This window comes from Rana temporaria, chromosome 1 (genome assembly GCF_905171775.1).
Source record: "Rana temporaria chromosome 1, aRanTem1.1, whole genome shotgun sequence".
In the NCBI taxonomy this organism is placed as follows: Eukaryota; Metazoa; Chordata; class Amphibia; order Anura; family Ranidae; genus Rana; species Rana temporaria.
The window spans coordinates 191,220,391-191,233,551 of record NC_053489.1 but is presented as its reverse complement, the minus strand read 5'-3'; the positions used below and the strand labels follow the sequence as shown (position 1 = coordinate 191,233,551).

The 13,161-nt window shown below is 41.7% G+C and overlaps 1 protein-coding gene across 3 annotated transcripts in view; it reads right to left on the bottom strand.

Moving 5' to 3' along the window:
- The window catches only part of GLT1D1 (glycosyltransferase 1 domain containing 1), a 200,049-nt gene that overhangs the window by 75,523 nt on the left and 111,365 nt on the right, over positions 1-13,161 (bottom strand). For all 3 annotated transcript variants that reach the window (XM_040347374.1, XM_040347369.1, XM_040347371.1), the window contains one exon: positions 4,648-4,691. In XM_040347374.1, coding sequence (XP_040203308.1) covers positions 4,648-4,691 — 44 coding nt within the window. The remainder of the gene's footprint in view (positions 1-4,647; positions 4,692-13,161) is intronic.

Here is a 13,161-nt window from a genome sequence, read left to right as displayed (position 1 = left end):
CGCTTCTGTTTCCACATAACTTACCGGCCGGGGTCAAAGAATGTCAAACCGGATGCACTATCACGGATGCATGATAACCCCAAAGATGTATCTGTTCCCGACACCATCCTACCTGCAGGTAACTTTTTACTTCTTCGGACTGATCTGCTCTCTCAAATTAGGGAAGCATCCACGGACACTTCCAAACCTCCTGGTATCACTCTAACATCCAGAGACGGGCTGTTCTGGAAAGGAAGTCAAATTTTCGTTCCGGGAAGTAATCGAGTGGAGGTCTTGAAGCTCCTTCACGACCACCCGTTGGCAGGGCACTTCGGGATTCGCAAGACCCTTGAATTAGTACGCCGTACCTTCTGGTGGCCAGGCTTGGAAGAGTTCTGTAAATCGTACGTCAATACGTGTCCCATCTGCAATCAGAACAAGACTACAAGGGACCGAGCCTGGGGATTACTAAAACCCTTACCTGTACCTGATAGACCCTGGAAGATGATTGCCATGGATTTTATAGTGGAGCTTCCATGTTCTGAAGGGTGTACGGCAATTTTTGTGGTCATAGACCGTCTGTCTAAAATGGCTCATTTTCTCCCACTAAAGGGCACCCCAATGGCTGCAGAAACGGCTCGTGTCTTCATCAAGGAGATTATCCGACTACATGGAGTCCCTACAAACATCGTGTCTGATAGGGGGGTTCAGTTCACGTCACGTTTTTGGAGAGCCCTATGTGAGACTTTGAAGATCGAACTTGCCTTTTCCTCAGCCTACCATCCTCAAACCAACGGGCAAACAGAGAGAACCAATCAGACGCTGGAACAGTATATTAGGTGCTTCACGTCCTTCTCTCAGGACGACTGGGTCTCTTTGTTGCCCTTAGCGGAGTTTGCCTATAATAACGCCAACCATTCAGCCACTGGGCAGTCCCCCTTCTTTGCCAATTATGGCTTTAACCTAACATTCTTACCTGACTTTTTTCCAGAATCTCCAGTTCCGGCAGTGCAGAGCACAGTGGAGTTCCTCAACCACAACAATCGGGTGTTGCAGGAAGCAGTGACCAAAGCCCAAGCCGACAGCAAGAAATTCTTTGACAGGAAGAGGAGAGGTGAGCTGGATCTCCAACCAGGTGACCAAGTATGGCTATCTACAGCTAACCTCAGGTTGGCCTGTCCTTCCAAGAAGTTGGGACCGAAATTCATGGGACCTTTTTCAATACAAAGAAGAATCAATGAGGTATCGTATGAACTGTCTTTACCCGATTCACTTAAAGTTCATCCGGTGTTTCACGTTTCACTGTTGAAACCTGCAGTTCCTGATCCCTTTCCTGACAGAGGGGCCAGTCCTCCGGAACCTATTGTGGTTGATGGGTTCGAGGAATACGTGGTGGAGGCCATCCTTGACTGCAGGAAACGGCAAGGGCAGACGCAGTTTCTAGTTAAATGGCAGGGGTATGGTCCAGAAGACAACTCTTGGGAACCTGAAAGCAACATTCATGCACAAAGACTGGTTCGTGCTTTTTTTTCTGCTCACCCTGAGAAGAGGGCCCGACTTGGCATCCGGAGGCTGCCCCTTGGGGGGGGGCAATGTCAGGGACCCGCCAATAGGCTCCGGCGTGCACGCATGCGCACACTTACTGATGGTCAGAATCAGCACCAATCGCCTATTCATGTGCGCAGGCGCGTCCCACATGCACACGGATATGAGCCAAATGCGCGCATCTGTGCGCCAAATGTGCGCGCTCGTATGCGCGCGCATGCGCCTAATACACGCGCACGTGCACGACGGCGGGAACGCGCGCGTGCGCGTTAATGCGCGATTGGCGCCACTCAGCCTTTAAAAAGCAAGTAGCTGCAGTGACACTTTGCTGTCTGATCTGCAGCATTGTATCTGTGAAACTTGTGACCTGTTGTAACCTGTTACCTCAAACCGACCCGGCTCCGTCTGACCATCCGACCCTCTCCACTCCGACCCCTGGCTTGCTCTGACTCCGCTCTGCTCTCCTGCCCATCGTTACCAGACCCTGTGCCTGAATCTGACTACGCTTGCCTAACCCACCTGATTATCTGCTAACCCGGTTTGCTTTACCAGCTCCTGCTATCCAGTGCCTGTGCCAGCTCCAGAGACGCTGTCTCCTACAACCACCGTCCCGAAGGACCACCACTGGTGCCGAGCTGCTATCATCACCAGGCACTCCTACCTCGCCGTGCTCCCGAGCTTGCTGTCCCAACTCCAGCAGCTCCAGAGCCGGGGCTGTAAGAGAGGCCTCCTCCTGCACACTAGGCTCTGGCTACAAGGTACGTTCCAGTACATAACAAAATCCATCTGCTGAAGTCCATCCCAAAGGATGGATCCGCTCGTCAGTACAGACTCACCGGATCCATCCGTCCAAAGGGATTCCCCGCACGCGTCGTAATGATTTGACGCATGCGTGGAATTCCTTATATGACAGCGTCGCGCCCGTCGCCGCGTCATAATAGCGGCAACGGCGCGACACGTCATCGCCAGAGGATTTCAGCGCGGATTTCAATGCGATGGTGTGTACACGCCATCGCATAGAAATCTTCTGAAATCCTCGAGAGGATTTATCCGCCGATACGGTCCGCTGGACCGTATCTGCGGATAAATCCTCTCGTGTGTATGGGGCCTAAGTTTTAAAAAATATATCATTCCTCGAATTCAGCTTTAAAGATTCAAAAACAACAGAAGCTGTATTCCAACTTCCTTCATGATCATATGATCAGTGTTCTATAGACCTTTCAGTATTTTTCATATGGTAAATCTAACCTTTCTTTTCATTATATCTCAAATACTTTCAGATAAAGTACAACGAAAGGCAAAACTTTTTTTATTTAGTTTTGGAACGAGTAGAGAGAGATTAGAACGCCTGGCGGTTTTTATTGTTGTCTGTGCCCCCATTAAAGACATTCACCGTCTTTGTTTTTCCTGTTTACCATCATCATTGAAGGTGAAAGTAAAAGAAAATCCCAAGTTTTCGGGTACCCCCAGAAAAGTAATAGAGGGGAAATCTTCCAATGGGGACACTAGTTTTGGTCACCTGGGGGTCCCCAAGGAATTACCTTAATTTGCATGGATTTCCTCTTACTTCCTGTTTGGCTCTGGGACAGATATTAAAGGTAAATCTCCAAAATGGGGACACAGATGATGAAAAAAAATCTGACAGGGGATATAACCCTCCTTTGCTCTATTCAAAAGAAAAACAAATATTTTTTCCTATAGTTATACTTTAAAGTTGAAACACTTAAAAACAGGGCTGTGGAGTCGGAGGAAATTTTGGGTACCTGGAGTCGGAGTCAGCAAACAATGCACCGACTCCAACTCCTACTAAATTTAGATTGTCGGAAGATTTAGGATTCATTATTTGCCAAAGTGTTGCTAATTTAAGTTGAAGCTGCTTCACTAGATATATCTAACTGGTTAAATTCACAGTATATACTGTAAGAAAGGATGACTAATATGGATTATGACCCAGTTCTATAAATATTATAATGCCAACATGCCCAGCATATTGGACACTTCAAGCAGCTAATTAATAGGTCCATATTTTATAATGACTTGACGCCTGTGTAAAAATGTATATATATGTTGTACCTGCAATATTAACGCTTATTCAATATTGATTTAAAATGATGTTAACCTTACATTTATAAAGATATTCTCAATATTTATATGACATTTTTTGTGCTATCTTTAAGGCCCTAACAAAGCAGAAGTTACCGCAAAATGCGTAGGCCACATCTCTGATCATACCAGGACCTGCACACCCTGGACCCAGGAAATATCAAACTCTATATTTTTTCTTGGACTGTAATAGATTTTTATCTTCATGGATGGCAAATAACGTTTTTCCATATTCTTTTTAAATTGTGTTATATATCATTATTTATACTCCACTAGGGCACATATAAAGTCCCACCCTACCGTACCTTGAATTTATACTAATTAATAGGTTCAACTTAAAAAGCCAACACACCAGTAAAAGGATCCTTATTTAAAAAAAACAGGCATTTTTTTCCCCCGCGGAATCCAGTAAGATTTTAAAATTACAGTGACATGGCCTAAACAAACCTCTGTACATGTGTGTTAATACTTTGTGAATTGAGTCTATGCCACAACTGTTTAACTAACTGGTGGAAGTAGGTTTATAATTCCTGCATCACCCAGCTGAGTTCTCATGTTCAAATATGCAGGTATATGACCTAATCCAGATAGGTGCAGGCAAATGATTACAGAGCTAAGCAGATCTGGCCAATACATGACCAATTAAAAAAAGAAGAAAAGTTTAAAGGTCCGCACACATGATCAGAAAAATACTGCGTTCGATCCGATTGTACAGTAATCTAAACATTAGTACACAGCTAACACAGAGTCCATCACCACAGTTCATGTAAAATTATCCTACCTATGCGACAAGCACAAAAATGTCTCTCGTACTATACCAGATCGTACAATTTTAGTTTAATCAGTACAGTTGTCTTCCGAAAATACAATACAAATACAATACATTACATCACTTCTGAGTTTTTATTCCGTCATACAAGAATTTCTGTAACTTAAGTGACCTCTTTTTTTTTCGATATGAGATTAGCATGCAAAGAAATTTTTAAATCTTATCGTGTGTGCCAGGCATAACATACTTACTTGCTGAGCTTGGCTTTGACTTCATTTGTAAACAGCGGGTCAACCTATAAAAATAAAAGTGGGAAATCTAACTAAGATGGCCAAAAAATCCTAGTGGTTAAAACCTCTGACAAAGCATAACTCTCTATAGTGTACTTCTCTAAAACCTGAGCACTAAATTACATTTCTGTCTCCTGCCTTGTTCTTCAGCTATCTGTATGAGTCACTTCTGGGAGGTTTTCTTGACACCAAGAGAAAAAAGGTAGGTGACAAGGAAGGGAGCTCTAGCACACAGCCTAGGTGAGAATGGAGTTGTATAAACTATACTTGAAAAAGTCACCAATGTTGACTGTGAAGGGTGGGGGAGGAAAGGGCCAGGGGTGGGACAGTAAGTAAGGCTGGCCGTAGATGGTTTGATTCTCGGCTGGTTCAGTAGGAATGTAAATTGGATCGATCAACTTGGGTACAACTAGCCTGACGGGTTCCCCTATCAACACAGCATTGATGGGGGAATTGAGCAAATTTCTTTCCTGCAACCCATGTATGGGCTGCTTAAGGCAAGCCATAAATCAGTGGTCCCCAAACTGCGGCCCTTTGCTTGCCTTTATCCAGCCCTTGGGGCACTATCCCTCCCACTGATACGAGACTCTATTCTACCATCTGACACGGACAGTGGAGCACCATTTCTCCCACTGACACCACTAATGGGGCATTATTCCTCCCTATGATACCAACGATGGGGCACTATTCCTCCCCCTAATACCAGATGTTTAGTCCCACTGATGCCAGGAAAATTTCCACCCCCGCTGGCCAAAGTCCGGCCCTCCAAGAGTCTGAAGGACAATAAGCCGGCCCTTTGTTTAGAATGTTTGGAGACCCAAACAATGCTGCGTACACACGACCGTTTTTCATGACGAGAAAAATGCAATTTTTTTAATTGGTCGTGAAAAACGGTGGTGTGTAGGCTCCAGAGCATTATTCTCAACGGCGTTAAAAATAAAAAAAACAGCTCTATTTTTTCACGTTGGCGTTTTTCACGTTGTGAAAAACAGTCGTGTGTACGCTTTAACGAGGGGGAAAAAAACGTGCATGCTAAGAAGCAAGTTATGAGACGGGGAAATTAGCATAAGCAGCCCAAAGGGTGGCGCCATTCGAATGGAACTTCCCCTTTATAATGCCGTTGTATGTGTTGTACGTTACCGCGCTTTGCTCAAGCATTTTTCACGGTCGTGTGTATGCAAGGCAGGCTTGAGAGGAATCACGCTGAGAAAAACGTTGTTTTTTTCAATGTCATGAATAACGGTCGTGTGTACGCGGCATAAGACTAAAACTAAACTGAAATTTGCTGCTAAAATTAACACTGTAACTGACTTTAACATACTTTGACAGGAGATTATTTTTCTCAAAAAAATTGCAGTTTCACTTAATAAAAAAGTAGGAAAAGGAAGAGGGAAAGCCTAAAAAAGCATGCACATTTTTTTAGTAAACACTATTGCTGTCATTGAATGCCCTTATATTGGAAGACATCGCATGATAAAGGTCATGTTTTCTGTACTCGAAGACCAGCCTATAAATATACAAGTTCTGCATGAATTTTGTTTATTCCGCTACAATGACCAGCATAATATTTGATTTCAATAATATGCTCCAATAGATAAAATGAAAAATGCACTCTGCGTATTTTTATTTGTGATATTCAATATTCAACATGCAATATATCTACAATGGTTAGTTGTGAAGGAAAGCAAATTATTCAAATCAAAAGTTGTGTCAGTGTGGTTTGCACATTTGTCTTCCACTCTGTTTGACATACAAATGTTTTTGTGCAGCAGAGCAGTATAAATTGCACATGGAACATTGGATATCCTTTATCTTATAATAAAAAACATGTGGGTAAATTAAGGTTATACATAATGTATCAAACCACCTCATCAGGAAATGTTACTCCAACTTCGTGTTCTAGATGTAAGAAGAATGCAATAAAACTTGAGTAGAACTGCTTCTCACTGCTTGATTTAGTGCTACAACTGCCATACTATCACACCGTAATTGCGTGGTATATATATACGTAATGCATGCTGCCCAATATGTATTTATTTTTTTAAGCTGCTTTTGGACTTTTTTCTTATTTTGTAAAATAGCTCAAATAATACAATGCAAAAATACAATACAAAATTGACAAATAAGTTATTTTAGATTTCTGTAATTAGGATTTCTTTCTTTTAGATTCATGAATGAATTTGTGCTTAGATTTTTCATAGGACTGATCTCTGAGTACAGTAATAAGACACAAATATCCTCACTTCACTTTCTTATATTAACATGAATGACTTTTTATTTACCGTAAAACACATTCAAACATCATGAATGGATCAAAAAATAAACCATAATCAATAATCAATAAGCCATTGATAACAGTGATCCTGGAGGCTGTAGCTGTGAAGTGGGGTAGACACTATGGGGTAGATCCACAAAGAAAGTATGCCGGCGTATCTATTGATACGCCGGCGTAATTTCAAAATTCTTGTGTCGTATCTTTATTTTGAATCCTCAAAACAAGATACGACGGCATCTGGGTTAGATCCGACAGGCGTACGTCTTCGGATTTTAGATTTTTCGACGTCCGCTAGGTGGCGTTCCCATCGTAATCCACGTTGAGTATGCAAATTAGCTATTTCCGACGATCCACCAACGTACGAGCGGCTGTCGCATTCTTTTACGTCGTTTCTGTTCGGCTTTTTCCGGCGTATAGTTAAAGCTGCTATCTGGTGGCGTACTCAATGTTAAGTATGGCCGTCGTTCCCGCGTATCATTTTAAACATTTTACATCGTTTGCGTAAGTCGTCCGTGAATGGGGCTGGACGCCATTTACGTTCACGTCGAAAACAATGACGTCCTTGCGACGTCATTTGGAGCAATGCACCCTGGGAGTTTTGACGGACGGGGCATGTGCAGTTGGTTCGGCGCGGGGACGCGCTTCATTTAAATGAAACACGCCCCTACTCGCCGCATTTGAATTCCGCGCCCTTACGCCGAGAGAGATACCCTATGCCGCCGTAACTTACGGCGCAAATTCTTTCAAGATTCAAAGAATAGCAAAGTAAGTTACAGCGGCGTAGCGTATCTCACATACGCTGCGCCCACGCAGATGTATGTGGATCTGCCCCTATGAGAAAATCGGACGAACGGTGTGTATCATACTATAACTGACAACGGTATTAACCTGTATGTTAATTCTTGAACAATAAAGGCAAACAATCTTTCTTGTGTATGATTTCTATGTTTCTATTTTTCTATATTCAATTATTTTCGTACGATTACTGCACACACTGAGCAAATATTGGACGTCGTGTTCATGTACGATAACATTTTTAGAGCTTGCACTTTTTTTGGGTACAAACAGTCAGAATCGCATGTGGAAAGCACAATACTAACGATCAGATAACCGACCGAACATTCCTCGTACAAAATTTTCCTTCTAATTTTCTTATAGTGTGTATACAACTTTAGTTGGAGAGGAGTGGTCCAACGGCAGGGTAGATGACCTACAGTCTGACAAGGTAGATAGCCACGGCCTGGATTGGACTCACTGGGCCAAGACTGAAGGAGTTTCAGTTGAGGATGGATAACCAAGACACAATCAACTTGTTAAAGTGATTCTAAAGGGTTTTTTTTTTTTGAATATGCCAAACATGTCATACTTACCTGCTCTGTGCAATGGTTTTGCAGAAAGCAGCCCAGATCCTCCTCTTCTTGGGTACCCTGCAAGCACTCCTGGCCCCTCCCCCGCCAAGTGCCCACCATAGCAAACTGCTTGCTATTGGGGCTAGCTAGGCTTCCACTGCAGTCTTTACACCGATGAGATGCGAGAGAGACTTGGCTCAGGTGAGTATAAGGTCGGGGGAGCTGCACTCAGAAGGGTTTTACCTTCATGCATAGAATGTATAAAGGTAAAAAACTTTCAGTCTTAACAACCACCCTAATACAGGGGCGCTGTCAGAAGGAGAATTTGCAGGGGTTTGCTTACCCCACACCATACATGCGTCTTTCTGCTGCTGGAACAGGAGCAGTCTAAGGAGGAGGTGGCCAAGAATGTAAATGGACAGCAGAAATATGTGGGCAGTGGGCAAACGATTTGACAGCGCTCCGGTATTAGCCAGCTGGTGACTTTTACACATAAGCAGGAGTGCTGTCAATGAACACCGTCAGTAAACGGCTTTCTGAGTTCTGGCAACCTCAACTCTATCCAAAACTAGAAAAATATTTTTTAGCTCCCGCCAGGCTTTAATAATGAGTAAGGGAAGAGAAAACATTTCCTACAAGTTTCAAGCAAACTGCTGAAGTAATCATTTTTATGGAGTTACAAAAAAGCTTTTCTAGAATAAGACCTCACTCTATGACCTGTGGACTCTCCTGCCAAGTCATTCTCGTAAACTGACATTTTGTCTATGAAATTACACTCATATGCCACATACACAAGACTGGACATTCCGACAACAAAACCGTGGATTGTTTTCCGACTAAATGTTGGCTCAAACTTGTGTTGCATGTTGTCAGAAATGTTGTACGTCACCGCGCTCTTGACGTTCAGAACTACGACGAGCCGAGAAAAATAAGTTCAATGATTCCGAGCATGCTTTGAATTGATTCCGAGCATGCATAGGATTCTTGTGCGTAGGAATTGCATACAGAGGATGACGTAAAAATTGAGAACCAGCTCTCAAACATTTGTTGTTGGAAATTCCGACAGCAAATGTCCGATGGAGCCTACACACGGTCGGAATATCCGACCAAAAGCTCACATTGAACCTTTGTTGTCGGAAATTCCAATCGTGTGTACGCGGCAATACACTACAAACAAACTAGGAAGCTACAACTTTTTTTCAAAACTAAACTTATTGCTGCAGCTGTGATTCCATAACTTGCTAGAATAACTTATGGCCTTGGTCTGTCTCCCACAGACCGGACGCTCAGCACTTCCGTGCGTACAGCAAGAAGCCTTGTGCTATACTGGCTCCCACCTTTCTCTCCTAGGTGAAGCCCTCCTGACTCCCATGCCCAGACCTCCTGTCTGCAGGGTGGAGTCGTCTCCAACTGGGAGCCTGGAGCCTTGGTCTGGTGATTACTTAAAGCCCAGAACACAGCTGACTCATTAGTGAACTGGCTGTTTATTAGACCTGGACCCTGGCAGGGTTCCCTATATAGATAGATAGATAGATAGATAGATAGATAGATAGATAGATAGATAGATAGATAGATAAATAAATATAGATAATAGGGATAGATAGATCAATAGATAGATAGATAGATAGATAGATAGATAGATAGATAGATAGATCACCTGTAAATCTAAATTTTTATGCTGTTTACAGGAAACATGTTACATATGACAAGCGTTTTGAGGAGCTCAGTGCCAGCGTAATTATCAAGGCTGTGTTTGAGTATAAGGCCTCATGCACACTGGACATTAAAATAACTTTATAAAAACGGCAGTAGCTTTGCAGTGAGTATTTCAACTTCTTAGCGTTTTCTGCATTAGCGGTTTTTAGTGTTTTTTTTGTTGAAGAAAATTATCATTTTTTTCAATGGATCAAAAACGTTAAACGCTGGTACTCCCCGTCCTCTAACGGGGAAGTCCTTTATTGGCGAAGTCTGAAGTGCAAAAAAAAAAACGAAAAAAAAAAAACGCTGGTGAGTGAAGTTTTTGAGCATTTATCGACGTTTATCAGCGTTAGGCCTTGTACACACGAGAGGATTTTGATCTGATGGCTGTACACACCATCAGATCAAAATCCCAGCGGAATACATCCGCGGTGACGTGCCGGGCCGTCGCCGCGACGTGCGCGACCCTGGAAGGTAAATACTTCCACGCATGCGTCGAATCATTACGACGCATGCGAGGGATGGGAGCGGACGGACTGATCCGGTGAGTCTGTACAGACGACCGGATCAGTCTGCTGGACTGGATTGCAGCGGATAGATTTCTTAGCATGCTAAGAAATTTTTATCCGCTGGGAATCCGTCGGCTGGATTTTTATCCGCCTGAAAATGTCCGCTAGGCCGTACACACGACCGCAATAAAGTGGGGTTCTGCGCACCCTAACACGCAGACACGGTGAAAAATAAATAAATAAAATACCAATCTGTGAAGACGTGGAAGAGAGCAAATAAACGCTCAATAAATCAAGTGCAAAATATAAATAAATATAAATGTCCAAACTTCAAAGTAAAAATAAATTACAATGCAATAAGGGTCACCGAGATAAGGTCAATAACCGTGATAAATGTCCAAAGTAGGATGAAAACTATGTTAATGGTGATAATCAAGTGCTAATGTTCATATAAGCTGCCAGAGAAATGTAACTGATGTGATCTCAAAGCAATCCAATATGAGTGTTGCCAGACGAGTGTAATAATCCCTCCCTGGGCTCCCGGGACTCTTACCTCCGCGTAGATAATAAAATGCCTCCACTATAGGTGTCACTCCCGGTCCTCCGTATACAGGCTCCACCAATCCTCCTTAGATATCCATGGCCAGGTCCTCAGTATATCCAGATAATGGGTATGTCCAGGAGGAAAGCAGGGGAAACACAAAGACAAAGGAGGGGACTCCAATCGTGAAGTAGTAAGCACCGGAAATGTTTAATAGAAGGAAAAAACTGCGCTTACATGCGATCTGACAGATTACAGCAAAGAAACTTTTTTAAAACGAGCGGCGTTTCAAGCGCCTGTATACGTCACTCCAGGTGTTCGTCCTCCCGTCCAATCCCTACGCGTTACGACACGTGTCACGTGTCTTCATCTGGGGAATCCGATTGGCGGTTGTGGTGTTGTTTAAGTATCCAAGCGACCGGAAATAATGCCGTGGCCATTTTATTGGAGTCCAATACATAACACTGATTCTGCCCATTCATTAGAATGCATAGCAGAGAGTGTCACTAAAATAGGACGCCACGGCTTGGAAGTCACTGAAATGACGGCTCACATGTCCTTATATATAATAATGTAATGGGCCATAATAAACAAGAAAGGGTAAAAATAAAAATAGATATAGATAAACATGGGTATGGTGTGGAGAAATAATATATAAAGAAGCACATATAATCCTCAGGCTGGGACGAGTGGAGCATCGTCCTGCTGGACAAAAAAATTAATATAGCAGCGCTTCTTAGTAATCAATCAAACAGTGGATATGAAATCCTAAATGTATATATATCTCTCCGAACACAAAAATGGCATGTAATAAACATTATTAAATAAAAAATATGTTTAATAAGAATATATTTAATAAAAAATAAGTGTATAAACCACTGGGACGGGTAGAGAATAATGGTAATACATGACATCGTTAGAAGCCATAAATACCTCTAAAATTATTAAAATATATATATATATATATCCACAAATAATGCCGTATATATATAAAAAATATAAAAATATATATATAAATCCATATAAAAACAGGTAATAAAATTTTAAAATATTAATAAAATAATGATAAAATATAATATATGGAGGTCGCACACCTAGTTTGTCGCATGATTAACCACATCTATGCATATTATAATATCACAACAATATGGATGATCATAATAGTAAACATGGGTGAATAGGTACATATAGGGTGGAATCAGAAATTGCTCAGGAAGCAGTTAAGGTCAAATTCCACATTCATTCCTCCTGGTACTAATGTTCGCATACAATGTATCCATTTGGATTCTTTTTGACTTATTGTGCGAATCTTATGGCTCCCTCTCCATGAGGGGTTGTACTTTTCAACCCCCCAAAATTGGAGTTGGGTGGTATCTCGATTATGGACCTGGTCAAAGTGTCTAGAGACACTATGTTTAGGGTAGCCATTAATGATATTATATCATTAATGGCTACCCTAAACATAGTGTCTCTAGACACTTTGACCAGGTCCATAATCGAGATACCACCCAACTCCAATTTTGGGGGGTTGAAAAGTACAACCCCTCATGGAGAGGGAGCCATAAGATTCGCACAATAAGTCAAAAAGAATCCAAATGGATACATTGTATGCGAACATTAGTACCAGGAGGAATGAATGTGGAATTTGACCTTAACTGCTTCCTGAGCAATTTCTGATTCCACCCTATATGTACCTATTCACCCATGTTTACTATTATGATCATCCATATTGTTGTGATATTATAATATGCATAGATGTGGTTAATCATGCGACAAACTAGGTGTGCGACCTCCATATATTATATTTTATCATTATTTTATTAATATTTTAAAATTTTATTACCTGTTTTTATATGGATTTATATATATATTTTTATATTTTTTATATATATACGGCATTATTTGTGGATATATATATATATATATTTTAATAATTTTAGAGGTATTTATGGCTTCTAACGATGTCATGTATTACCATTATTCTCTACCCGTCCCAGTGGTTTATACACTTATTTTTTATTAAATATATTCTTATTAAACATATTTTTTATTTAATAATGTTTATTACATGGCATTTTTGTGTTCGGAGAGATATATATACAT